We start from the raw sequence: 27,452 nt of genomic DNA on the forward strand, positions 1-27,452 counted from the left end.
GCCTTTTGTCTTACGCATGAGCTGATGCGGTATTTGTTTCTCGCCTTCTGTGCGACTGTGGCAGATCGGTAGTTTTTTGCTGTACTTGTATTTATTAGACGAGTGTTTCCAGGCCTCTAAGGATGGGAGGAGCGATGCATTGTCCAAGTAGAAGCTATAAACCAGGGTTGGGTGTTAAAAGGAGTTCAGCGCCCCCTGGTGGCCGGAACCAAGCACATCATCCTTTTGCATCCTAATCGAAGGTAGAGAAGGTTTATCTTTTGAAAAGGTGTTGTTCTACTGTTCAGTTACTTTGAACCTGTACATGGCAATATTTCACAAACACTATCCACGTTTACAGACGGGGTGGGTGTCGAGCTCCGTCACAAGCAACACAACGGGCACACAGATCAATGTATTCAGTTACTTCATGAGAGATCAATGTGCAAACAACTATTCTCCCGATTGATTTTCAGTTGCTGCTTCAAAGGTTAGAAATGAACTGTCAAGCTCGACTCTCAGGTCAAAACGGATGAAAAGTCCAAGACAGCTGATAAATGGACAGTAAGAGTGTTTTGTCAACTATTTGTCTTAAAGTTCAGGAATATCCGAGATGAAATTGATCGGTTTAAGATGTTTTAGGCCTGAAAGAAAAGCAAATATGAGGGAGGTGTTCTGGTCTGGTGTTCGATACTCTTGATGCACACAGAGGTCGCACACTTGCACATTCAAGAAGTCAGTGAGCCAAAGCAAAATGTATAGTTTTATTATATTGCTAAAGCTGTCATTACACAACAAATAACAACCTTTTACTTCCTGAAACAAACTGCATTATAGCCTGTTGAACTGTACAGAGACAGACCGAGAGGTCAACTCTCCTCGGGGGGGAATAACAATAAGCTAAAAACCAAACTAGAAACCAGGGAACATTGTACTTTTAAACCCTCACAAACTATACACGTCTTAATCATAGGATATACTGGCTTTTGGCAACTCTGATAGAATATATATTTATGCTAGCAATTTAAATATGGAAATTACAGGTTGATAATATATGTTTTAGACAGGTTGGACGGCCAAAAAACAAACCGAAATATGAACATCAACAATCTCCAGAAGCTGGGTTTCCAGAAACATCTAGGAAGTAATATCATCTTTGCAGTGTTGAAATCAAACAGTAGAGGGGTATTATGTATGCAAGTGGTTTGTGGCGCATCTCCCTGGTCACACTGTGGTTCCAATGCAGGCAGAGGTATCATCTTTCTTGTTTTACTGCCCTCATCACCTCGTTTGCTGACATTGCTGCTATTGTACCTTTGTTTACATTAAATACAGAGGAAACCTGTTTAAAATATAGAAATGATTTTCATGCGAAGATGTCTTTGGAAACTTCAGGTCAGATCAGGCCAGACACTGTGGACAGTGTGCCATTTGTTTGAACCTAATAAGATTTGATGCCAACCAGATGAACAGTTCAATGACATTTCGCCTGCAATGAGTTGTAAATAACGGGTATAACATGTTTAAATCATCTTCAGGGAACAGCTAAACGTTTGTCACCATCTGTTCCAGCAAAACCTTGATATCAGGGCTGTTATCGGTCTGCTCTCAGCTCAGTCGCTCCGAAATACGTGTTCAGCTGAAACATACCAATTTCTAAAAATTAGAAAACGATGATTCAGTCAAACTCCTTCTGAAGATATGCACTGTCTTGACTGAACTGAAACTGGTCTGGAATCAGCCCTCAATCATGCAAATACCGTTCGCCCCGAACATGTGAACCAATAATACTGATGCAGGCTTCTCCATTATACAACCAAAACCTTTTTAAAAAATCATGTTTCTGACTTCTGGAAGTCAAGAGGAACACACTTTGTTGCAGCTGCTGCTCATTTTTAAACCAGCCAGCATTTATGAGATTATCTAAATGACGTGCAATTACGCATGTGTGAAATATGGGACGCCAATGAATCGCAGCAGAACGGTCATAAACATCTCACTGATGAAACAACACATCATCAGATAGTACACGCATGGGCAGAGGAAACAACTCTATTACGCAGATAGTTTACATACGTATAAAAATAGGTTGAGGAAAAAAAAAAAAAAAAGACTGAGCAGAAGAAAATAAATTTTAAAAAGTGAGTTCTTGGACTAACCTGTAAAGCTGAATAACATTTACAGTTTCACACATCTTGTAGTCGCCATGGTCTCACACTGCTTGAACTGAAATGCAAATGAAAATACAGGCAATGACTCGGAGACACAAACTGGTTTCAGCCTAACGCTGCAGTCATCATCTCCCAAACATCTTATTGTAGCCATGGTGATGGACTTCTTAAGTTCCACGATGCACATCGACGTGATCGCCGAGTTTCAAGTGTAACAAAATCCACACGTATGTACATGTCACCTTTGTTGCTCCTGTAAAAAATCCAAACACTAGAATTGGAGTTGACGGATGCAAAAGTAAAAACCTAATCAATCAACAGGACACGTGCAACGCTACATGCGTTTCAAAGCAGACAACAATGAGTTTGATACAACAGCAACCAGACAGAGCGATAAAACCGGTGTGGCGTTACCAATTACAGCTTTCTACTCATAACTTCAGAAACATCAACAAATATTTGTCCTGAAAAAAAGTCTGATAAAATAGTTTACAATATATATAAATTTGATTTAATATTGAGTTTTGACATGGCACATCTGTACTTTGACATTTATTCGTAATGTTATGAGCAATCAATGTGCAGTGGGTCGTAATATGGCTAATAAATGCTACAAAAAACAAGGGGCTTATATATATATATATATATGGGCTAATATATAAACACGAACCACTGAGGAGTTCTACAAAGCTCAGCATGTAGATAATGCAGATTAAATGAGATTCATAGTGGAAAAAAAAATTATGAAAACAAAATGAATTCCTGCCCAAAGGAAACGAGGTTTGATGATTATATGAAATGAAGAACTATCCTGCTTAAAGATGTGAAACTTAACGATTGTGCCACTGTGGAGGAGCGGAAGGAAATACACAGTAAGAAGCACCAACACACTCATTAGCAACGGAGACATGCAAAACTATTTACACATCTTGTGAATACTAAAACAACTCAAACAGGACGCAACTCGTAGTGGCTGTCCATGTCACGGCATCAACCATGTGACGCTTTAGTCACGCTGTCGTCTCTGCCCACTTTGACGTGGAAGTTCGCGTTAGCGTCTCGAGGAGCTCTCTGTATCGCCCACACCTCCGTCCGTGTCGGCTCTGTGGATATCTCAAGTATGAAGCATTTGAACAGTGAGCGGATGACAACACAGCACCTTCCTACAGCTCCTCCACAGACGCAGACGATGCAATCCAGGAGATGTCAAATGGACGCAGTCAGAAGGATTATTTGTTGGTGAAGTGCTCCCAAAACAAGGAGAGTTCGTTCACACACGGTGTCCTTTTTACACTGAGACGAGACGGACACATTGTCCTCATCCAACCCTCTGCTTCAGGAAGAACACTGGATGCATGCGTGTAAAATACGTCTCTGCTGTCGTCTTAAAGAAATGAACATACTGTGGTGTAATGCTACTCTGTCCATCTCGTGATTTATTAACAAAAAAAAACATCCTCATGTTTGAGTCTGGCATTAGACAGCTGTGGGCTCGGATTTGCAAAACACATTTTAGTGCTCAGGCCAACAACCTTTATGCAACCTCATTTCTTAGGTCTTATCTTTGTACTCGTATAATTACTCGACTTACCACAAGTGGGCCTGTGTCCCACTTTTGGTCAAAACCAGTATTTTAACGAACCTGGCTTTACATTATTTCTGAGGCATCGTAGGCCAATTCAGAACCCGTGAAGCGGAACATTAGCATATCTATGTATTTTCCATATTGAATCAAAGATGGCTGCTGCAGTGAGCGACTCTCACAGGTGAACATTTACAGAATGAGAAACGCTGCATGTCGAACAGGTGTAATAACATTTCTCATACTAGCAGATGAAGCCTTTTGATTCTGTACTTTTTTTTTTTTTTTTTTTTCCCCAAAAGCCTTTGACCTCATTTACAAACGCAACGAAGCGCGAGCCGGAGCTCACGTGTGTTTTTGTGTGGCGTCATCACGGGATGCGTGGTGCGGAGCGGTCGTTGGTGAGGGTTCTCTTGAGCTTGACCCCCTTGCGGATGGCCACCAGCATGTTACCTTCCAACTCTTCTCCCGCCTCCTCAGCTCCTCCTTGCTGCCCTATCTCACTGTGTAGGCGCTGCTGGTTGTGCAGGGGTACAGTGGGAGGATTGGTTGTAGCCTGACCACTCCAGGACATCACAGGCAGCGTGCCAGCATCCTCCCTTCCTGCAAATGTTTGAGAATCTGGGCTTTCTTCTCCTCTTCCTCCTCCTCCTCCTCTTCCCACCGCCTCTACACTCTTGCTCCCATTTACTGCTCCAGTCATATTGGGTACCGTAGGGATTTTTACTGGGACGACAGGCGTACGAATAGGAATGGGGCCTGTGCCCACAGCTGAGCCTGACCGGCGTGCGGAGGGTTTTGAAGAGGGGGTGCGTCGGATTGTGGCGACCCCAGGGGTCACAATGACAGGACCGTGGCCTGTAGAATACGAGCCAGAGGCATTATAGGAGCTGGATCCAGAATAAAATCCCTGACCTGGACATGTTCCTGCAATGATAGAACACAAATGAGAATTTAACAATTACAAAAATGCATTTAAATCATATTTAAGTGCATTTCAGTATATTATACAGCAGCCGTTGTGATTTGTTAACAATGAAGGACATGAAGAGAAACCTGAACTACTCTTCTGATGAAGTATTACATCTCGTAAATGTGTCTCAAAGGGAGTTGTTGTCATAAACCAACACGACACCGTACAAACATACGTCAACAAAGTGAAAATGGAAAGATTGTACACATCCAAATGTGGCACTATCAGTGCCTCTGTACCTGTAAGGGCTGAAGGATAAGCCCCAGTGTGGACAGGTGTGGGGGGATAGGGCCCTGCAGAGTAGGCCCCCTGTCCATGGTAAGGAGTCTGTGTGCTGGGCAGGCCGGCTGTGGAGGCTGGCCGTTTGCTCTGGAACATCAGTCTGTAGGACTGACTGATGTCACTGTTTCTGGGGATGGTGGAGGACTTGTCAAAGTCAGAATGCTGCTGCTCAGGCTCCTGATCCCCGGCCATTGAGAAATAGTCATAGTCTGATACTAGAAAGAACAAACAGAGATGTTAACCATTGAACTGATGCAAGATAGTGTTTAGCAGCGTACTTAAACATTGTTAAACCATCTGATTCTTGATTCAAGAGTGTTACCTTGTGAAGGTATTGTGTCTTCAGAGCAGCAGGGTGTGTTGGTCTGCGTGCTGTAGCCACTGGAACACTGGATGGAGTCCCTGCTGGACCTCTGGGTGTCCAGCTCCAGACCTCTGGATAAGGCCAGAGCCAATTCCTCATGAGCCTCAATATCACCAGCCTGGAGCAAAGACCAAATGAAAAAACACATTTGGTAGTGCCTGAGAGGCGCACTGTTTGGATGCAGCCAGGCACAATTCATTGAAGTCATTAAAAGGGAGCAGTAAATAGTGGCTCAGTCACATGCTCTAAATGCAATGACTGCAAACACATCAGGCTGCTGGAAGTTGAATGTGAGGTCGGAAACTTAAGCAACACAGACAGCATTACATGTAGACTGAACTATGTTAATGTGCTTCTCAGTATTTGCAGAAGAAGAGGTAACTGAAGCGCTGAACCATTGAGATACTTTACAGAAAAACACTGATGTTTTCAAGCACAAAGACTCAACAGACTGTCTGAAATCATAAGGAGCTCCTTTCCATCGAACAACATAAACCAGCAAAATATCATAATAATAATAAATACCTGGCAGAAAGCACGATTGGCTTAATGAAGGCAGGCTGTGTTTGAATGAGACAGAGACTACAACTGACCTTGAGCGGTGCAGCCAAAGTTCTGCTCTTCTCCTCCACTGATGACGATGTTTGTAGTGCAGCCAGAGCTGGCGCTGAGGCCGGGCCTGAGGAACGGCTGCTACCATTGCTGTCCACCACAGCTGGGGTCTCCTTGTCTTTCTTCCTCCTCAGAGTGTTGACCATGGGCTGGTCATAAGGGCCTGGCTTAGCCCAGTCCTGGAAAGAAAGTGTTCAATGTATTTCACAGTTCTCTGATGTGCATTTGATGAGCACCTAGAAATCTTTCTCACATACTGTATTTTCAGCTGCAGATTTAATCCAAAGTATAAAAGAAGCAGACTGATGAATAACAACAACAACAACAGTAAAACAAAATGAGCAAGGCTTGCATGTTGAAGAAAAGGAGGATGGGAACAAGTCGAACATCAAGACTGAGGCGATGAACAAACCTTCCAGCTGGGGACTCGTGATGACGGCACCGTGGGGGAGCCCAACGGGCCGTTGTGAGGTTGATCTGGCAGCAAGGCCGAGGGAGGACGTGACCATGAACGAGTGGGGCACGAGGAGGAGGAGGTGGTGTAGGATGAGGAGGAAGGAGGGAAGAAGGGAAAGGCAGTGCCTGGACCTGACCCCAAACTCCCCCCGTTGGTATGCATGTAAGAGGAATTGGCCGGACTGTAGTGGTCAAAGCCATTGGACAGCTGGATGTGTGCGCGTTGGTAGGAGGAGGGATGATAACAGAAACAGACCGAATAGAACAAACACAAAATGGGATAAATTATTGAAATGATAAAAACAACAACACGCCACATAACTGGGGAGAAATCATACAAAAGGAACATCAACATCAACAATAAATGATAAAGTTGATGCAACGTACAGCCGGGTTTGAAGTTTAGTGTGATGAAGCTGGGGGCGTGTAATGCTGGTACCACACGAGACAGTCATGTGAAAGAGGAATGAGGTTTATGGTGGATGCGTGTGTTTCACCTTGTCAGTAGCGTGCTGAGGTGCACTAGCAGCAGCTAGAGGAGAGGGGGCGCTGCAGTCACTGTGGAGCTGCCCAGTTTCTGACACCTCAGAGGAACTGGACCTGGGACATGGCTGGGACAGCGAGAGCGGCAAGCAGGCAGAGGGACGAGACCAGAGGGGGGGGGGACAGACATGTCAGCAGGTAGACAGAGACAAGCAGAGAGAAGCAGTTTGTTAGAGAGCAGAGGCAACTTTCCACAGTTCTCAGCAGTTAGTGAGGAGTACAGCCAAGTGCCGACTGTAGAGGAGGGCGCACTGGGAGTCGTACCAGATTTTATTGCGTGGACATCAGCAGTGTTGCAGCTTGGTTATGGGAAGCACAGGCAAAGTTCTTCGTCTTTAGGACATTGAAAGTATCCGCACAAACTCAACATGTGGGACATCTATTAGCCCTGGTTCTTTTATGACCGTTAAAAGGCACAGTGAGTAGGAGTTGTCGGTTTGCGGTTCAAAGTTGGCCCCTTCTCCCCCGGCTCAAAGAGGGTTACGCTGCTCGCCAGCGGGTGAAAGCCTCATTGTGGAGTGAGCTTTGTCTGCTTGGCATTTCCCCCCCCCCCCGCTAGATATGCGTTATTTGCAGAGCTGTTTGCCATTTTAACCACCTGGATGCCAGATGTTGTTTTTTAACGAAAATCCTACTCATTGTGCTTTCCATAATATGCCTACAGGGAAATCATCTTTTGCATGCTGCCTTCCAGAAAAGGATAAGGAGTTTGGGCCAGTTCCAGAACTACACCCTCCATAGAAGTGGGTGTTGAAAATAGAGTGAAATTAAAGATATCCACATTACGTGGCCCAGCCTTATTGGCCCTTGGTTAAGGAGTACATGGAAGCCCATGTAAACCCAGTTTGGCCATGAGACTGCTCTCTTTCAAACATAAACTACTGTAACTGCACCAAGAGTGAGGCAACAAGAGGGCTGATTCCTAGGACTGTACTGTAAATGGGTCGGGTATGGACTTGCCAAACCACCTTCACTGCATCATAAAATCTTGGAGTCTAACTAGACCAATGTGTGCTGGCCGGGGGAACTCTGGTCGCTGGCATGCAAAAAAAAAAAAAAATAAAAGTCTCATGGTTGATCTCAAACCACAAACCCCGAGCAGATAATCCTCTGGACGACCACATTGATGATTATCTGAAACCGTGTCAGATGGTTGGATAAAACTGACGGAAGGAGACCTGCTGATGGAGACGCACTCTTGGTGCCTTTAAAATATACTGTTGACACTGTAACATGTTATTTTACTGTGATACATTTAATGAAAATACAACACACAGCATGCTCGAGCCAAACCACAGTCTGTCACAGCAGTCAGCGCTTTAATAGCAGGATGAGGCTGACCTGTTTTGCCCTGGGATAGAATGGAGGCCGACTAATTTCCTGGGCATTTATGCTGTAATAACAGCAGTAAAATGACATCACCATGATCACATACACTTCCTGCTGCCAGCTAACAGCCTCTCATAGTGGCTAGGAAGACGTGTGAGGAAAGAGTGGATTGCTGGTTTGGGGTTCTCTCTCTGCCTCTTACTACAATGACTGGAAAATCATAGGGCATATTTGGTTTTATTGTCAAAAGGCAAAATGATGGGAAAGTGTGGGTAGCCGAGGGGTTTTTCTTACCTTTGTTTCAGCTGCCATGGGCGAGGAGGATTTGCACGATGTGTATCGGTCGTGTGATGAAGAAATGAAGCCCGAGTCGTGGGAGGAGATGCTCGAGAGCCGGGCCGGGGCCTGCTGTGGTAGCGTGGAGCTACGGTACCGTTGGCGGGGGTGATGGTGGTGGAAGAGGTGGTGTGAGGAAGAGGAGGAAGAAGAGGAGGAAGGAGAATGAGAGTGAGAGCCACTGGATCCCCGGGAGTCACTACTGTTAACGCTGTTCAGACTACTGTGAAAGGGGAAGGGAGTGATGGTTGAGGGGAAGACCAGAGAAGGAGAGGTTTGGCGGTGACAGGCGGGGTGAAGAGAATCAAGTGCACCCAAAGACATGGATTGAAGAAGGAAGGTTGAATAACAAAGATAAAAGAAATCAAAAAGAGAGGGAATGAAGGCAGGGGGTTGGGGAGAGACACGGTGGGAAACAATTAACACAGCACACCAAGATGCAGCAGGCAGTGACCGAGGCCAATCCAGTCAAAACAACAAACTAACATAAGAGGCGTGAAACCATAATGACAATAATTACAGGAAACCACAGGATTTCATGCCTTTGAGAATAATCACACAGCGCACACATGAAAAGCAAAAACAGCATAAACATCGGGTATAATTACTGTGTGAAGTAACGATTTCAATATCTGAAGCGGATATAAAAATGGTATATTGCAAAATGTGCATTGTAAAAAAAAAATACATACAATATGTACCAAATCATGTACAAACAATTATTAATTGCAAAGCATCAAAAATCATAAAAGTGGCTGTGTCATGATGACTTGTGAATTCAAAAATCCCCCATCTAAGGATGAAGAAAAACAAAGGGCCTGTGGTGGACGGGAACTATTAAACACATCCTCTTGTAGCGGCTTCAACATGTTGTGAGAACCTGGAAGGCCTTGAAACACTCCCTTCATGACATAACATGTAATCTACGTTTCCACTCATTCACAGAAATCCAGCAACTCCAAAATTGACAAATGCAAAGCAATACACAACCGGAGCTTAACATTACATTTCTTTCTTTAGAGCAGAACAGTTCAGGAAAACAAAAAAAAATCATTGGGAGACGCACAAAGCAGGGAGGACAGACGGTGGCAGACGAGGTCTGAAGAGCTAAACAAAAGTAGGCTTTTTGTCTATTCTTTTAAAGTTCTCTAACCTTCCATCCTTCGTTTATTTATTGATCTGTGCGTCTTTACTTTGACAAAGTAGGTCCACTTAAACTGATTTCAGTGGAGTGACTTAATGAACAACTATCACTAACGAAGAGGCGACGAAGCCGAGATACAATGAAACTAGGATGAAGTCGCAAACTACTCCACATTGACCACTGGGTGGCAGACAGAGGTTGGACAACACGAAAGCTCTTCTTCATGTCCTTATTCCTGACTGTATTACACTGATGTAGGTCTCCATACCCTTTTAGAAGGTCTGCAGGACAGATTTGCAGATTTTAGTAGATCCTATGTGTGTATACATGTCATGCTATCATATAATCTCCAACATGACCTCATGATACATTGAACGCTGGTTCACCTCAGTAAATTAATTTTCCATCAACACCATTTTGACACAAAACAACTCGTATGGGTGAAGTAGGTAAATGTGTACTTGAAAGACGATATTCTCGGCCATGAGTCTTGTGATTGGCTGTAGGAGCATACCTGCACATGCTAGACTTCCGGGACATCGTGGTGCTGGGGGAAGAGGGTGGCGTTTGATATGACCAACCATAGTCTGAGCCTTTAAGGTCCATGATCACCTGAGAGGGAGGGAAAAGTTAGTCACACGTCATACTTGTGAAGAGGAACAGCTCTAAACACAGCTACATTTAATCCCAGAACGTGAACCAATGATAAGTCATACAGGATCAAAAGGGTGCGCTTTGTTTAACCGGGGACTGTTTCATCTCTGCTATTTCCCCTCACCTGTTCACTAGCAGGGGGAAGCTTGTGTGGGTCAGAAGTCAGGGCTTTGAGGTCATCAGAGATCGCCTGGAGATGGGTGACCTCTCCCAACATAGAAATCTCCTCATCCTAGCAGAAAGAGAGCAGAGTGGCAGAATGAGCTCTCGTTCTCGGAAAAAGAAGTCCTCTTTTGAAAGCAGCGGTTGTTTAAAAAAAAAGGGTCTTTTTTTGTTCTCCGAGTGCTTTCTGGAGGCCGAGTTCTCTCTCTCTCTGCCCCACTGTACTCACCACTACAGGCCGCAGCATGGCCACGAAACAGCAGAACCTCTGTCTGTCCTCTATAAGAGCCTTCCTCAGGGCCTGCTTCTCCGTCTCCTCCAGCAGAATGTATTTATCGCTGACATCCTGCATGGCACTGTCCAACTGGGGCTGGATATCACCACGACCTTTGTAACAAAATGGACACACAAAGAGAACATACACGTTACTACGGGTATAATAAAGTTACCAACTCACAGGAAACACCCGATTGGTCCATTTACTATTTCACAATGTTTAAAAATCAAGACACAGAGATACGTTTTACCACTAAACCAGAGGAACCATATTCTCCCTTAAACTTCCTTCACCACACAAAGAATAAAAAGAAAAGCTTTCCACTGTAACATGCACGCATGATCACAAGCTGATGATCATGTAGCAATGAAAGAACATTTGGTGTTTTCATCACTTCTCTCTAGTGTTGGCTGAGACTGTTACTACTGCTCTACATGTTCATCTTTTCACTGTGGACGCTGCTATCTTCAGTGCTGCTATTTGAATGTCAACACTACTTTTTGGCTATCACCGCCACGTGAAGGGCCACTCTCGTCATGGAGTGTTTCCCGTCTCTTGTTATCTACTTTAGACTAATCTGTTGCTCGTCTTCAACTTCAATCCAGAATTATCTCTCCGTTACTCTTTGTCAGAGGGTAAAGAGAATCGGTCTGTGCTTTCACGAATGACAGGTGTGCAAGGTGCCTCCACGACCATCTGGTCCGTGTACTGTCCATGCGTGTGTGTTTGAATATGTAAATCCAGTCTGCGTCTACAGTCCCAAGGTGATTCTGTTGTTAAGGATGGCACAATTTTAAGAGCGGATAGCCTGAAGCAGAATCAAGACCTCTTGAGTTCTCTAAGGAGGCGGGACGGCTGGCGACTGCCCAAGATTACATACGGGGGACCTCAAAGGCATTATCTAACCACTTGAACTACACTTACACACACACACACACACACACGTACACGCACTTACGCACACACACACGACTTTGATACGTCAAGGTTAACCCACAGTGAACAACTATGTGGGCCGGTCTGTCTGTCTGCTGTTGCATCTGAGCAAAGATAACAAACTGGCGTCTTTTGTCTCCATCATGCCGTAGGAAACGCTGATAGTTACACAGTCAAATCACCTTCACCTTCATGTAAAACACAAGCTGTGTGCTCTTTCCTCGCCGACGTGTCCGTGCAGGTTGTTCATTATGTTTGCTATACAGCATGGGGTAAGCGTTCCACAACTTTATCTCTCCGTCAGTCCACTACACCACAATGAAAATGACAATTGACGTCGACTTCAAGCGCAGACACAAGCACTGAGTTGATGGAAACGCATCCAAATGGAAACGTTTACTGTCATGATGACACAACAGCTGACATTACTGAGAAGTGAGTGCGTGTCTGAATCACTCTAGTGCAGTGTGGATGTTGATATCTCTGAACTATATACTGTGGTGGATTTAAGACAATGTTTGTACCCAAAGTGAGAAGAATGTGCAATTACACTGGACTGCTTGGTTTTTCCATTCTTCTACGGAGGGAATCCATTTGCCAAGTTTGGTAGTTTGGTGACTGCAACACTGACAGGAATGTGAGTTATGTGTGTTTATGGCGGTTCCTCCGATATTACTTAACTCTGGAGACCAAGATGAAGTCGATGGACCGTAGAAAGTCCACATTGCAGAATATGTTTTCAGTCTCATATAGATCCAACGACCACTTTTAAAGTACACAATTACGTTGTACAAGGTTTTGTGGGAGAACTGGTAGTATGAGTCTGAAAGGGCTAGACAGGCCTCAGTCATTAGTCTGGTTTCCACTTCAGGACCCAACTCATGAGTATTCACTTCCCTCCAAGAAAAATGTGTCTTTTCCCTCCTGTTGCCTGAGCTGACATTTCAAGTAATGTTTTAATCACTAGCTATAAACAGCTGGTCAATCGTGTTTTGAAAGATAGTACAAACACAAACCTATCAAGAGCATCTATGAAGTAAAACTGACAACAGGTACAACGACATTATTTCAACTCTTGATGGAGCAATGCTCAATACCTGCCATGACGACTAAAGATGCTTCTAGTGAAGCACATATATGTTACGTGACATTCAAAAATATTCCTGTTACATCGCAGCCCTGCTTCTATTAACTCCGTTTAAAATGAATAAAAGACATTAGGCTTTAGGCCTAGCTCAAAGCCGGTGGTGCTGTGGTGTCTCCTTGGCATGCAGTAGAAGCAAAGGTCTTACTGAATTCTGGTTTTCTCCCACTAGTTTAAGTCTTGGCCGACTGCATTCTCAGCATAACCACTGTGGGTTTGGAAGGACGCTACTGTAAGCTGAGGCACTTTGTCTGAGACGGACGGAAAGCCAAATATGTTCTTTGTTGCTGTTTTGTTAGTGGTAGAGCTGGAGTCGTGTCTAACATGATCACATCAGTCTCCCATCAGTTCCTCATGTACTCCTGTTAAAGGCTGACCGATCAAGACGCACACTGTCACTTCACTCATTTAATTACATGAAAAAGTAGTTCAGCCCTTTAAAAAGGGTCAACAATTCTAAATATGGTTACGCTCATGATACTAACACATGTGCAAACTGACCATAAAGTGTAAATATTGTAAACTACTTTCAACTAACCACAAAGACTGAGAAACACATCAAATATTCAACTACAAGCCATTGTCATTACACAATCAGCTTGAGGCACACGTCACTGTTGGTGTAAAAGTCATTTGGGGGATGGAGGGGGTTGACACACGCAGCACACGCGCACAATGAAGACACATCCTGGCATGAGATGTCAACTTGTGGTGAGCAGAGAGGTTATTAGTGCTGAACTCAACACATTCCCGGTGTCAGTGCCATAACTGGTGCAACTATGTGAATGGCAAGCCTTTGATTGCTACTTCCTCTTTCTGTGCAACCGCAGACAAACACAAAGGTTCCTTAAAGGGTCAACGAGCAGCCGACTGGTGCCTGTGACGCGTAGTCTAGACTGCATTTTTGGATTCACACCCTAAAGACGACGAAGCGACAATACACAGCAGATGTGTGTTAATTGAACTAACAAATGGTAATGCATTTTACCAGTCAATTTAGGTAAGAGTCATCACTTTATTAGATAGATTTCGTAGGTTAGTGTGAATAGTTAGCTAATTTGCTCATCCACACAACAGCCAGCAGGTAGGAGCAGCTCTGGTATGTGTGGGAACGAAAAGGAGACTCCTTCAAAGTGATCAACACAGACTAGTCATGTGATCGTACACTAAATACTGCACATGTTCAGTAGAGGAGTGGTCACAATGTTTCCGTTTATCATTTATTATCTGTTATTTATCAAAACGTTTTAGGTTTAAAAACAGTAAATCGAGCTGAAGTCTCAGAAGTCTTACTGATAATCTGTTCGAATGTTTTTTCCAACTTGCCATAAATTCAGGGACTAAGCCAAGAGGAATTTGTTGGGGGCCCGCAGTCTGCACACATGTGTGTGTGTGTGTGTGTGTGTGTGTGTGTGTGCGCACGGAAATGAGATTAGCTTCTTCAGCTTTCACATGATCAATGATTCCATTTCATTCGGTTGCAGTCACAGGCTGTAAAACACCCTCACAAGACACGTATCAACACATCGCATATGCACAAGTCCCTCTTCATTTAGAGGGACTACAACTACTCTATGCAGTCTTGAACTTGATTCAAATACTTGTGTGCATTTCTGTGATACAGAGGTCACAGAGTTTACAAAGGTTTTGGGTGGAACGGGTGCAGGTAGGTTTAGTGAGGTGATCTTCACTCACATCTGGGGGGGGGGGCATCTTTTCTATCTCAACTGTCATGTGGGAAAGAGCAAAGTCTCAGTTATGGAGCACACCTTGATCTCTTGTTCAACTTCCTTTTTAAGAACACTTCACAGGCACTCTAGGTGCTTAACAACAGACAATGAATAATAGGAGCCATAAAAAAATGAATGCGAGGAGGTAGAAGAGGCAAAAAGGATGGGCTTTTTTTTTTTTTTTATTACTGGATTTCTTTACCCTGAAGTAAAAACCTATAGGGGACCTCAGCTTCACAAACCATACATCTATACATATGTGCCAATACGGAGTAGCAACGACTAACCGTAAACGATAGCCGTTTTATGAAATAATTAGCAGCATCCACACATATTAAATCTTTGTATGAAACTCAATATCTGGTTGCTTCTTCACAATGCTACCAATATGCTTGGTTATGCATGATAAAAGTAAACACGGACAGTGTGTCCACTCCACAAACTGACTTACCCAGATTATCAGCTGCAGTGCAGCATAAGGAGGAGGATGGCATCAGAACCACAGGGGACAGGCAGAGGGAAAAAAGATCCAAGTCAACGGAGAGAGTGCCAGCACTTAACACTAATGCATCAGCTAAAGGTGCAGTCTCATGCTTCGAGATGCCAAAACAATGCACCGATATCTTTTTAAAGCAATATCAAGTCTTTCCCACCCAGTGTCAGATGATACCGATGGACACAGAAATAAAAATAGTGGACACGTTTCCTAAATTTAAGACAAAAAAACAGAGGAGCATGACAAGAATCCTAGTGATGTAGAGTATTGTAGGAAAATGACACGCGTCAGTTTAGAGTTAAATCTACTGCATAGTAGGAATAAGAAGGTCGTTTCTGTGTTTTTTAAGATACAGGTTTCTTGTACTTTTTGCTGTTGACTTTAGGAATGTGAGACATCCCCGGGAGTCATACCTAAATGATCAACATCTCAAACATACTGGAAGCATAATTCTCTAATTCCTTATTTGTGTATAGTATGTGTGTGAATGTATACGAGGAACCGGAGCCAAGATAACTGCAGAATGCTTCCCAAGTAAGGTAATGTTTAGCCTTACTAGAGCTGCACAAGTCTGATCACTAACGTCTTCTATACACATCACTGCTGTCGAATGGAAAAACTCAGAACTACAATTTGGGCATTTCCCATTTTCCTATTTGAGCATAGTATGCTATGAGTAATAGACTAGTTTCATTCTTTCTGAATAAGTTGCAAACTAGTAGAGGACAACTAAAGTAACAAATTCTATGACATACGAGCCTCGTCTCATTCTCAGGGCGTCAAATACCGACATCTCGTCACATCCCTCACCGTCTGATACCACCGGATAGTTTCAGATTGTTGATACAAGATCTGCCTCCCTAATTATTCGATCACTTGCACTTAGCAGTGTTATTTTTCTTAATTCAAATAAGCAGAAACAAAATATGCTTTTTTTTCTTTTTCTTTTTACCTTTCTTGGCTTTCTTCTGAAGTTTCAGTGTGTCCGAGGACTTCTTCTTAATTTCCTGCCGGGCTCTTTTATACTCTGGTTCAGATGGACATGGTGAAAAATTTAACTGTGTGAAAACTCAGTGTCAAGGTACAACTTCCCATACTCTTGATATATACTGTGGGACAGAAGAATGAACAAGAACGGTATGATAACCTCCATGTCAAACTATGTTTTAAGTCATAATAACATGAAATAACATCATCATTGGGCCTTTACATTGCTGTAAGTGTTGAACATGCATCCTCGTGTCAAAGTAATTTGTGGATCAGCATGTTATGTTACTCTCCTGTGTGTTTGTGTGTGTGTGTGTGTGTGTGTGGTTAAATTAGTTTGTCCTACCTTTAGCATGGTCCTTGTCCAAAGTGTTGACTCCTCTTTTCCACTCCTCCATCTGGTCTTGTAGAGGGTTGATCAGACCCTCCAGGAAGGCCCTGTGAAAACACCAGGATACTTACTTCTGATCCGAGGTCAGCTTGACCAGTTAAACAATTCAAGACTGTTCAAGACTAACCGTTTACAATTCTAAATGTGTCCCAATTTAAATTCATCTAAAACATTAAGCGCTTGGGTTTACAGTTTTCATAAACGATGTTTATCCCAAATACGTTTTTATTGACCAATCAAAGAGCCTAACAACCTATTTATAAGATGTAAAATAGCAAATGTGTCTGTATATCTGTCACCTGATTGTAAAGAGGCAAAGAGATCGCCAGACTTAAAAACCCATTCGGTCTGGTTTGCCTCTCTGTCGATACACTGTATGGTCCCGTCTGTCAATCATTTACAGGCAGAAAGAAAGGGGAGAAAAACAGACCCGAGAGGATAGAATGATATAAAGTCTGCTTACGTCTGACTGTGTGTCACAGGAGGAAGTGAGAAGCTTGTGCAGTCACGTCTGTCAATCATTGCCCAACTGTGTTTGTTGTGTATTTGAGATGTATTTGCGAGTGTGTGGAAGCGGCTGCGAGTGTGAGAGGTAGGCAGCTGCAGGCTTACTGCATGAAACTAAAATTAGACTTCTGCCTCTTGCAGACATTTCTCCAAAGTGCGCGTGTGTTAGTGGGTGGTGACCACGGCCCCCCCCCTATGTACAGACCCTGCTATGGAGATCCAAGTGGAATCTTTACTGAAATGCCAACCGAAATTAGAGACCCCCTTGTGTAGTGTGAGTGAGGGAGAGAGAGCGATGTCGCGTGTGTGTGTGACTACACTGAAACATTACAGATGCTTGTGTTGCCAGACAATTCGTCTCTTGACCAGCATTCCACTACAAGGGGCATTCTCACGCACCCACACACAAAATGTCAAGACGTGGAGGATGTGGCGTGATAGGAATTTGAATGCAGACCATTATATTGGAGTTGCACTGTTTGGGGAACAGTTTAAGTAAAAGTAAACTAACTGCTACTAATAGAGGAAACACTGTAAAATGAAATAACCACAACAGAGGGCTGGGCGGTAGAAAGAAAATCCAATATCACAATATTTTTGACCAAATACCTCAATTTCGTTGACCATTGGTGCTTTCACATAAATACTTACACAATGATCAGTAACGTGGATACAGTGGGTAATCATCTGGTAAGTTCACAAAATGACATCACTTTACTGGAATGCTGTCTTGAAAAATCAAAAGACGACACTTCTCCCATATTACGAAATCCTAAATTCACATGCGAAGCAAATGTTGCATCACTTGAGAGTGGAAGTGTTTTAACGTGTGTAGTTCCTGTTAATATTCCACTTTCAGCTCAATACAACCACCGTGACGGAGCTTATTGACGCGGTAACCCAAATTAAATCCCAGCTCTCACCAAAACCCTCTTACATCCCAGCCAATTCACCAACATTGCACAAGGGATGTATTAGATCAGATCCTGTAGACTGGTAAATGTCATTAGTGTTGTGCTGTGCAGCTGAGGAGAGAGGAATAAAGGGTAAAACAGCAATACAGTACGTGTGTAATGTTGCTTACATGGAGAAGTGTTTGAGCTTAGCCTCTATGCTGCGATGTCTCATACACATCCTGGTCAATGCTGATCCAATGTCTTTGGTCCCGCCTGAAAGACATAAAAAATACAACAAAAGAATAATTCAATTTACATGAATCCCTTTATGTGACACCGATTTCCATGAGAGTAAAAATAAACAGAGAGATCCAAGTGTATCACATTAGCTTTAGACACAAAGTCTGTTTTTGGGATTAATTGTCGGAATTGAACCACCATCAAAAAGTTTGACATTTGCAACAAACTGAATTTTTTTAGGGCTGCTGCCAACTCATTTAGCAGAACCTTTAAATATATCAGTAATGGTTTAGCACAGCGCTAAAATACAAACATTGGGATGTTGAAATATTAATAAATGATAAAATATACATTTTCTACAATGTGAAAAAGATGCAACTGAACTCCTTCTGCCTCTTGTAGGTTGCCATTCATCTAAAAAATGTAATGTAAAGCAGTTTGGTAATTATATTGAAGTACAGTATGCAGAAGTTTAATGCTGTTAATTCATCAACTTCATACTAGACAGAGAGTGACTTCGCTGCTGGAAAAAAAAATGTCTTGCACTTCTTGACCCGACTCTCTCCACTGTGGTTATCAGTGGGACACACAGAGTTACCAACTGCACACACATGCAGGTCAAGAGAAGTGATGGGAAGTTGGAGCTGGAGCCTTGTACATGTGCTTGAGGCTGGTGTCAGTTTCCTTCACACAGGATAACTAGCTGTCCACTGGAAGGCCTCAGGCTCTACAGCTAAGCAGGACCTGACGTTGATTGACAGAACTATTGTCCGGCTGCTCAGTATGACTAGTCTGTTTCTCTGTGGGGTTGAAGCACTACTCTGTGTGTGTGCGTGTGTGTGTGTGTGTGTGTGTGTGAGAGAGAGAGAGACATGGTGGGGGCACAGATATCTTGTATGAAACTGTGTGGAGTTCTTGCAACATTCTGTTCAGTGTATCAGAAGCAGAGTGATACTCTCAGTTTTTGTGTGTGTGTGTGTGTGTGTGTGTGTCGGTGTGTGTGTGTTAGAGACAGTTTGGTTGTGATGATCTGATGTGAAGTGTGAATTCCCTCCAACAGAGCAAGCCATTCTGCTGTCAGTGCAGTCCTTGCTGCATGCAGAGAGACACACACAGAGCTGTCACTCACTCACACTCACAGTTACAACACACACAAAATTGTCTTTTACTTCGTCAGAATCCGGACAAAACAAATGCGAGAGGCTGCTGGATTGGCATACAACCCTCATGGTGATTCAGATGGTACAAAAGAAAAGGAAAAAACTCCTCTAAACAGGGAATTCTATTCGAACAGGAGGGAAATATTCATTTGAAGAAGACGTGATCATCGTGCTGGTGAAAAAACAATATATTTCTGAAAATATGTGCACCAGGACAATTGTACTACAGACTAATCGAATCGAACATCTAATATGGTGTGAGATTTTTGAAGCTACCTTGGGTGAACAGTGCATCTTAGGCTGAGGGGGAAAGACGGGCGCAAAGTTTAGAGCATATGTTCCGAATTAGTGCTGAATGTCTAAATTCCACAGGCTCTTGTGTGAAGGAAAGTTTAGAGGATAAAGCATTTTCATGTGCGTTTGTCTGTCGTATATAAGATATATATTAGATATTTGGAGTCAAGTGTCGTCGAATTGGCACTATAAGACAAGTTTTGTGTTGAATCTGCTCTGCTTTTGTCTCTTTGGCTGAGCTCTGCATGTCTGCCAGACTGAACAAAAACAAGTATCTCCCCCGTGTCTCTACTCCAGAACTAAACCAGTGCAACAGCATCTGTAGTTTGAGGGTCTCCATCACTGTGTGATTTATAAACTGGTTTCCAGACAATCTGCATCTGTCCTGCTCTTCTAAAAGAGCAGAATCAGCTCGGTGAGAAGGAGGCCGAGCCCAACTGTAACACAGACTTAAGTGATTCTAGATGGAAAATTACAACTTCCTCAACCATGTCACCAAGACATAATTTAACTCCGTCCCATTGAGCCCATTATGTCCTCAACATTTTTCCTCTATCCATTCATTCATTCCTGGTTTTTTTTCCACCCCACATGCTTGTTATTGCAGAGGGTGTGGCTACTACATGGCATAACAGACCTTCCTGTTATACAGCACCATAATGCTCATTCATTCCTGCGTTGACTTGTTTAGTCATCCATCTGCCCATCTCACCCTTACTATGGCTGCTTGTTATTCTAGAGGGTGTGGCGGAGAGATGCCAGTGCCACAAGGAGGCCACACGGCAGCCGCAAGGAGGAGGATTTAGTGCTGGCAAACATTTTTCATTGAGAAGTTACTGGAGAGTTGGCGCCCACTCGGTCGAGAAAAGAGTTTGGTTTGCGGTGATTATTCATTTGTCCCACTCGCACTCCTGGATTTGATACGAGGCGGATAAGAGCACCAACATGTGCTCTTGGCCATACGCACAGGTGTGCCGTTATGATAGATGAAACTCTAGCTCACACTCAAGTCAGATTTTGAGAGATTATTGAAATTGCCTCATTTCCATTTGAATAGAGTTCCACTGAATAGCGCATTTCCTTTCAAGGGATCCCGTTTATAGACGTTAGCAGTGCTCAAGACGTGGTGATGGCACAAGAACTCCTCCCATGCCATGAGCATAAATGGGCAGACATTTCAGGTAACTGAGCCTTGAAACTAAAACGGTTTACACGATAGCGACATGACAATCATGAGAAAAGTCTGTTGTTGAACTTAAAAAAATTCAGCAATACCACATACTCCATGTGTGAAAGAGACTTGTGCGTCTCACAGCAGGTAGCTAGTCCACGTGGCCTCTGCCATGACTACCAGTCACTGTGGAAACATGTATGATTGTGTAGCGTGCGTGTCCACAGCACTGCAGCGGGTGGTCGGACTAAGTCAATATTTGTCAGCAGCTTATGCCGGTATGAAATAGTGAAGTTGTTTTGTGCGTATGACAGAGATTTGTCTGATGCACATTTTGTGATTATCTTATATGTGTTTTTGCCACATTCTGATAGTGATGTAGTGAAAATTATTATTATGATTTCAACCATTTCTATACGAGCTCACATATCACATGTGGTCAGAGGAAGTGTTGAAGGTTTGGGTGCAGTTTGCCCTGTTTGTGGAAAGTTGTTCTGTTGCTTTCAGGATAAAGTGGCTGCTAACACACATTGTCTCGTGCCGACTGACCCCCAGAGAAATAGCTCCATTGGCAGGTCCAGTTCTACACACACACACACACACACGTACGTGTGCGTGCGTTTTAAGCATTTTGTAAGAAAGCAGAAAAGCGACTTGAAAGGATAGGTTGATGTATCGATGCATTTGAAACATACTGCAAAACACTCATTTATTATCTACTCTCACGAGGACACGTAGCCCCTATAGTTCTGTCGCATAAACACCCTGTGTGAGGGGCCACTGTTGGTCTTGCAATGAACTCACTTGCTCAATAAGTTTTCCCTTCAGGCAGCAGGATATGCAACTCATTCTCTCCACAGGATTACATAAAGGTGGACAGACAAGGTGACTTCCTTTGTCTGTATTCATACAATAAGAGTACCTTTGTGGTTGCTATGAGAACGTTAAATGATTTAAGAGCATCAACAATAACAATGGCATCAATGCAGCAGGAATCTATAGGACCCTGTATGACCCTCTCCTGTGTGCCTGCAGCTTATACCTGCAGTACAATCTCAATATACCAGCACACTCACAACACATAGCTAGACCGAGGACTGTTAAACAAAACAATTGGATTTCTCCTGTTCTAATGCAAAACATCTCAGTCATCAATACAAAAACATCGATGGCAAAAGTGTCAATGATAACTTATCTTCATAGCTCAAAGTCAAAAACACCATTATGCTGAAATATTAAAAATACAACTAATACTAAATAAACTACAAGAACCCTTGTTGTGCCCCACATCACAAGAGGCAGAGGTTCATTTCTGTTTCACCAGTGTGCATCTTTACACAGATCTCAGCCTGTCATCAGAGGATGGGGGGAAAGCTGATCTGAAGAGTGAAATGTGAGTGATTTAGAGAGGAGACGAGATGAAGGAAGGGAGGAAATGGTTGGAAAGGTATATGTTAAATATCTACAGCATACATTAATATAAAAACAAACAAAACCGTGAGGAAGAGAGAGTGATGTGGCTCGGGTAGTTTTGACATGAAGATCAGAGAGGCTCGCCCGCTAAAACTCACTCTGTATGGGCACCAGATGGTCGCTGTTAACTACGGGCCAGTGGTTACACTGATAAGAGACTGGAGACCATACAGCTGGGGACCCACACACACACACACCCCCACACACACCCCCCACACCCACACCCACCCACACACTTAGCTGAGCAGTTGGCATGCCCAGATGGAGCCACCCACATAGTACAGATACAGGCTGGGATTTCATTCATTGATTTATATTTCTGCTCAGTCAGTGTGTTGGCCTACTTCTCCAAGTCTACAATTTCATTTTTGAATAAACTAAGTGGCTGATTGTTAGAGGTTTTAATAATTCTGGGAGATGGGGGAGCTGTAAATTAATTGATGTGGAAGCGGCTGATTCCAAACTACATCAAAAAATGATGTAAATAAAACTAATATGCTATTCGTTAAAGGGAGGATACAAGTATGCATGGTCTCCAAGGCCAAGGGCTTATAATAGTCTGCTCTAATAGTCTTCATTCATCAATAGCTGCTGACAGAAAGTGAGCTTCCCCTGACTACACACACACACACACGATAGTCAGTAAGTCTATAGCCTCAACGGGCACCAACACATGCAAACGTGTGGGCGAGCAAACACACACACACACACACCTGCTGCAGTGTGACCAGTGCTGCTGCTGACACACAAAAACTACGGACTGTCTGACTACAGCTCCCGACAGCTGTCACGCCTACACAAGAGAAGGGAAAATGACAAGAGGGTAGAGGAGGAGAAGATGAGCAGAGCTGCTGAAAGAAAAGAGGAGCGGCAGGGCCGAGAATAAAATAATGAGGTCTATTTCACATACTGCAGAAATGATGCAAGAGTGCAGTTGGGAAAAAAGGGAGTTCCTGTACCGAGACACACCTTGGTTGATGGGCGTGATCGAGCTGTGATGTCATGTTATTGGTGCTCTATCAACTGACTTTGCTGGTCTTCATGAACGTCTCCAAACTGCAGGCTTTTAAGGTGAAATCTTAATTTACTTTGTGTTGTACGATATCGGTTACAACAATCAGTTGAGCATTCTCTGGTTTTACTTCGGATAGATAGTCTATAGACCAGTGTTAAGCAGACACAAAAACATTTGGGAAAATGTGCTGAAATTAACCAAAGAACGGCATCAAAAGAACCAATACTTGCAACATCAGCACAGCTAAAGTATGATCACATTCCCACACTCAGCCCTGAACCTGCTGCCATGAACATACAGTAGATTGTAAAAGAACATTAACACCAACGAGGGCCGTTAACTACTACCAGCCCTTTCTCTTGCTAAATAGCACCATGTATATTGAACAGTGACAGCAGGGATAAGAGACAGAGGGAAGGGCAGCTCGTGAGCCAGGTTTAAACCCATGATGCAATTTGTTTGTCGATGGTTTGCATCGCAGTCAAACCAGGCCCCACAAAAACAACAGGCCGACAGCCGAGAGGGTTTGTGTAGAGAGTGACAGCTGGCTGCGTAGCTTAGTGATAAAAATATTGACAATGGGCCAACAATATAGCTCCTCCTCCTCCTTATTGTAAAATAGAGAAAAATGTGCCATGGGTGAGAGGAGGGCTGAAGAGAAAGGGGAACATAAGGAAAACATATATATTGATGAGGGGGAGAAGAGAGTATCGATGACGGAGAGCAGTAATGCGAGTGTGACAGTATGTCACCTCTGTGTGGTTCTGGAGGGTCTCGAGGCCGCAGATAAACAAAAGATAGCTGCCGAATGCACTCATTGCTCCGCGTCTCTCTCTTCCTCATTTGGAAATGCTTACCGAGCTACCGTATGCATCTCTACATCCCCCCCTCCGTTATTCTCCTCTTTCACCATCCGCCTCACAGCACGGTGGTATGAATGGATACCAGAGCGATGGATGGGAACCAATTAAGATCAGAAGAAACGCGCTTCTCCCCGACCGCAAAACGCCACCATCCTTTTTCCTGTCACACTCTTTGGTGCGCTTTGAGAGATAGTTCTCATCTTGCACAGTTGCTGCATATTCAGCGCCTATTTACAGAGAATGCTGATTTCCACTTGCTCAATACATCCTCATTACAGCTATTGATATTCTGCATCTGAGATCTCTCACTGGAACAATGATATAGGCAATACATCAAGCATGTCTCGGAGTCCCACTCCCTTCGCACGAATGCTTATGAAGAATCTTCTCTTTTCCCCTTTACAGATATAGCCACAGAGTTTTAGGACAATCATCCTGAACATACAGCTGAAATAAGAAGTATTTGATGGCCAAGCAGTGGCATGTTCTTTACTGATCAAGCCAGTCGCCTGACCTCAGTCCAACTACGCAGTGACTTACCTAAAAACTAAATGAACGTGGCTTCAGTACAGGCCTTGCAGAGCATCACCTGCTGATATCTACTGTATGGGTCACAGTCTTCAGTCGGCCGTCGAATGAGTGAAAGAATTCAGCAAATGTTCTTGTCAGAGAAATTAAACAGCATGGCACTTCTGAAAGGAGACAAACTGTCGAGCGGAGGAGTACCGTATGGTAATGTGATCTGTAGAACTCACATGGTGCACAAGAGTAGAGAGTGAAAGAGAAATGAATGAGCGCGAGTACAAGCGATATCAGGGTGGTCTCTTCACAGAGTCTCCAGGCAGACTTGACATGGTAATTTATGCTACTGCTTTACTGTACTCTTACAGGGCGATGTCATAACTGCACATGTTGGCTTCAGCGGCAGATGTAGGTCGTGGAGGACTTTCACCCCACCCCCCATTTTTCTACTGTAATTCCCTTTATTTCGTCTTTTAAGCTGTTCGGTCTCTGATCTAGTTGTACTCCATTGTACATCCCAGTCATGTGCTCAGTTCAGTTTTCTCTTTCTGCACTGGCTTAGTTGTCAGCTACCACCTCTCGTCTCCGATGTCTCTGTGAATGTAGTACCACAATGTTAACACGGTGCCTGAAGTCATCACAAATCACCACAGTTGCCATTTCTGCCTCATCAGGTATAGGGCATATAACACAAATAACCTCTTAAAGCACAAAAACATAAATTGTTGTCATAGAGTTGGCAATACGGCAATTCATTCACTGGGGGCCAGTGCCTGCATAGTATTCTACACAGCATGTAACAGCAGCTATAAGTCTGCTGCCCAGAATCTGACCAATCAAATCCCCCAAGGAGGGGATTTAAGCATGTCATCAGATGACCAGAGAGCGAGAGCGAGAACAAGAGAGAGAATAGATTACCCCAGAGCCCACTCTTGCTCTTTTTCGGGCTCTGGTGCCCCACTTTTTCTCTAATCTTCCTTTCTGGTCTGACACACATTCCACAGACAGATAGAAAGGATTTACTAGGACCTCTAAATTCATTGCTTTTTTGGTTAGAGTATTGCCATCCTTATTTGGGGTCTGCAGAACTGAGAGACGGTGGCAAAGACAACTGCAACTTGAAACAGTCACACCATGAATGAAACATTGAAGCTGTTATTTATATTTATTTATTGGACAAATGAGACACTGCACGTTCAGAAGTACAGACCAGCATCACCTCAGCATCGGGTCGGAACGTGCAAACAGTCTGATGTCACGGTTAATCATTTGCAGTGACGAGGACAGAGGTTGATATTTCCAACTGCAATAACTGAACGCAATAACAACTGTGGTCTGAGTCATCAGGTCTGAGTCACGTACGTCTTGTTTTTAAGACTAAGGTCAGAGCTAGAGTGGCCTGAATTACTCTCACGTTCATCTTAAATTGCAATTCTGTAATTCATCACATTGTCAACGTGGTAGAGATGTTCAAGTCAGGTTTTAGGTGCAAATATAACAAACAATACAGCAGAATAAACCAAATGTACCTTTAAGAAAATACCAGCAAACAGAACGTTGTTACAACATGCATGTGTAAATCATACGCAGAAAAACAGGAAATTAAAGCATATACTTAAAACATACAGAGAATTAAGACCATGTAGACACACGCTCGTGAAAAAGCCGAGAGATCAGCTTTAGTGTTCAATAATGTCAATAACCCATTTGGGGCCCTTTGTAAGAGGTTTACTTGGGAGCAACATTTTTCCAGATATTTCCACAGAAGTCAAAATACAGTTTTGGGTGTGCACAAGGAGCGGCACTGTATTATTCGCTCTAGCGGCCCAAGGCAATGAGTGAAATGTTTAACTGAAGATTAAATGCAAAAGCAAAAATACCACACTAAATTAATTGCTGTTAATAGCTGCAATACTGTAGAAGCAAACACTATCTGGTATAAAACAGAGTACATGTACATAGACAATGAGCATTTACATGGACAATTTGAATCAATGTACTAAATATACACTGCAAGTTCCCCTATACTACCACCAAAGTCAGTATTTGCCTTGATTTCTGGAGGCTTTTATCGAGCTTGAGACTAACATGTACCTTTGTGGGTGGTCAAACCTTTCTACTGTTACAGTACAAGGCCCTAAATGTCCCCTCGACGTCAAAGCAATTCAGAGAAAACATCAAAATTGGACCTTCAACAATTAAATAGGAAGATGATCTTCAATGAAAGTGACTTTCAAAAGTGTGAACTTCGGTTGCTGAGGAGAAATTCACCGTGAAACACAATTTAGAGGCTATCCTTGTTATTTCAAGAGGATGGAGTATATCGAGAGGAACGAGTTTTTCTCGAACAAAGTTAGAAACAAGACAGACTGCAGTCTAAGGTGTAATCAACAGAAACATGAAAGCAACTTGTCGCCTACCAAACTGGGTATCCAATGTGCATGCGACCTTCCCAGGGAGACTGGGAGGCCTCTAGTCTCGGAGATACTGGCGATAATTTAAACCAGACACACACTAGAGAGACCGAACGGTTTGTCAGTACAACACAACACTGCCTTGTTTGCAATAATGACCACCAGATTACATCGACCATGTGTGTGTGTGTGTCTGAGCCTTTGCATGCATCATGTGTACGTGTAAGAGCCCTCTATACTGTCAACCAGTTGGTGAGGGGACATTCTCTACCCGAATGTCTCTCACACACACAAACACATCATTCATTCAGAGTGCTTTATGAAGTGTCTTTGGGACGATAGGGAACAA

The 27,452-nt window shown here is 43.3% G+C and overlaps 1 protein-coding gene across 4 annotated transcripts in view; it reads right to left on the reverse strand.

Moving 5' to 3' along the window:
- Positions 1–746: 746 nt before the first annotated feature.
- Positions 747–27,452, reverse strand: part of LOC306782809 (protein MTSS 1-like) — a 46,339-nt gene continuing 19,633 nt past the window's right edge. The window contains exons 4-17 of one of the 4 annotated variants that reach the window (XM_079276264.1): positions 18,140–18,224; positions 16,504–16,595; positions 16,123–16,197; positions 15,126–15,137; positions 10,817–10,974; positions 10,550–10,657; positions 10,286–10,383; positions 8,586–8,715; positions 6,917–7,030; positions 6,376–6,627; positions 5,945–6,142; positions 5,310–5,469; positions 4,945–5,202; positions 747–4,659 (exon numbers count right to left, since the gene is read on the reverse strand). In XM_079276264.1, the coding sequence (XP_079132390.1) occupies positions 4,103–4,659; positions 4,945–5,202; positions 5,310–5,469; positions 5,945–6,142; positions 6,376–6,627; positions 6,917–7,030; positions 8,586–8,715; positions 10,286–10,383; positions 10,550–10,657; positions 10,817–10,974; positions 15,126–15,137; positions 16,123–16,197; positions 16,504–16,595; positions 18,140–18,224 (2,297 nt within the window). In that variant the 3' untranslated portion in view covers positions 747–4,102. Of the gene's footprint in view, positions 4,660–4,944; positions 5,203–5,309; positions 5,470–5,944; positions 6,143–6,375; positions 6,628–6,916; positions 7,031–8,585; positions 8,851–10,285; positions 10,384–10,549; positions 10,658–10,816; positions 10,975–15,125; positions 15,138–16,122; positions 16,198–16,503; positions 16,596–18,139; positions 18,225–27,452 lie in introns of all 4 variants that reach the window. The other 3 variants (XM_079276261.1, XM_079276262.1, XM_079276263.1) reach the window with 3 other exon arrangements.

The sequence above is a fragment of the Melanostigma gelatinosum genome (genome assembly GCF_949748355.1).
Source record: "Melanostigma gelatinosum genome assembly, chromosome: 9".
Classification (NCBI taxonomy): Eukaryota; Metazoa; Chordata; class Actinopteri; order Perciformes; family Zoarcidae; genus Melanostigma; species Melanostigma gelatinosum.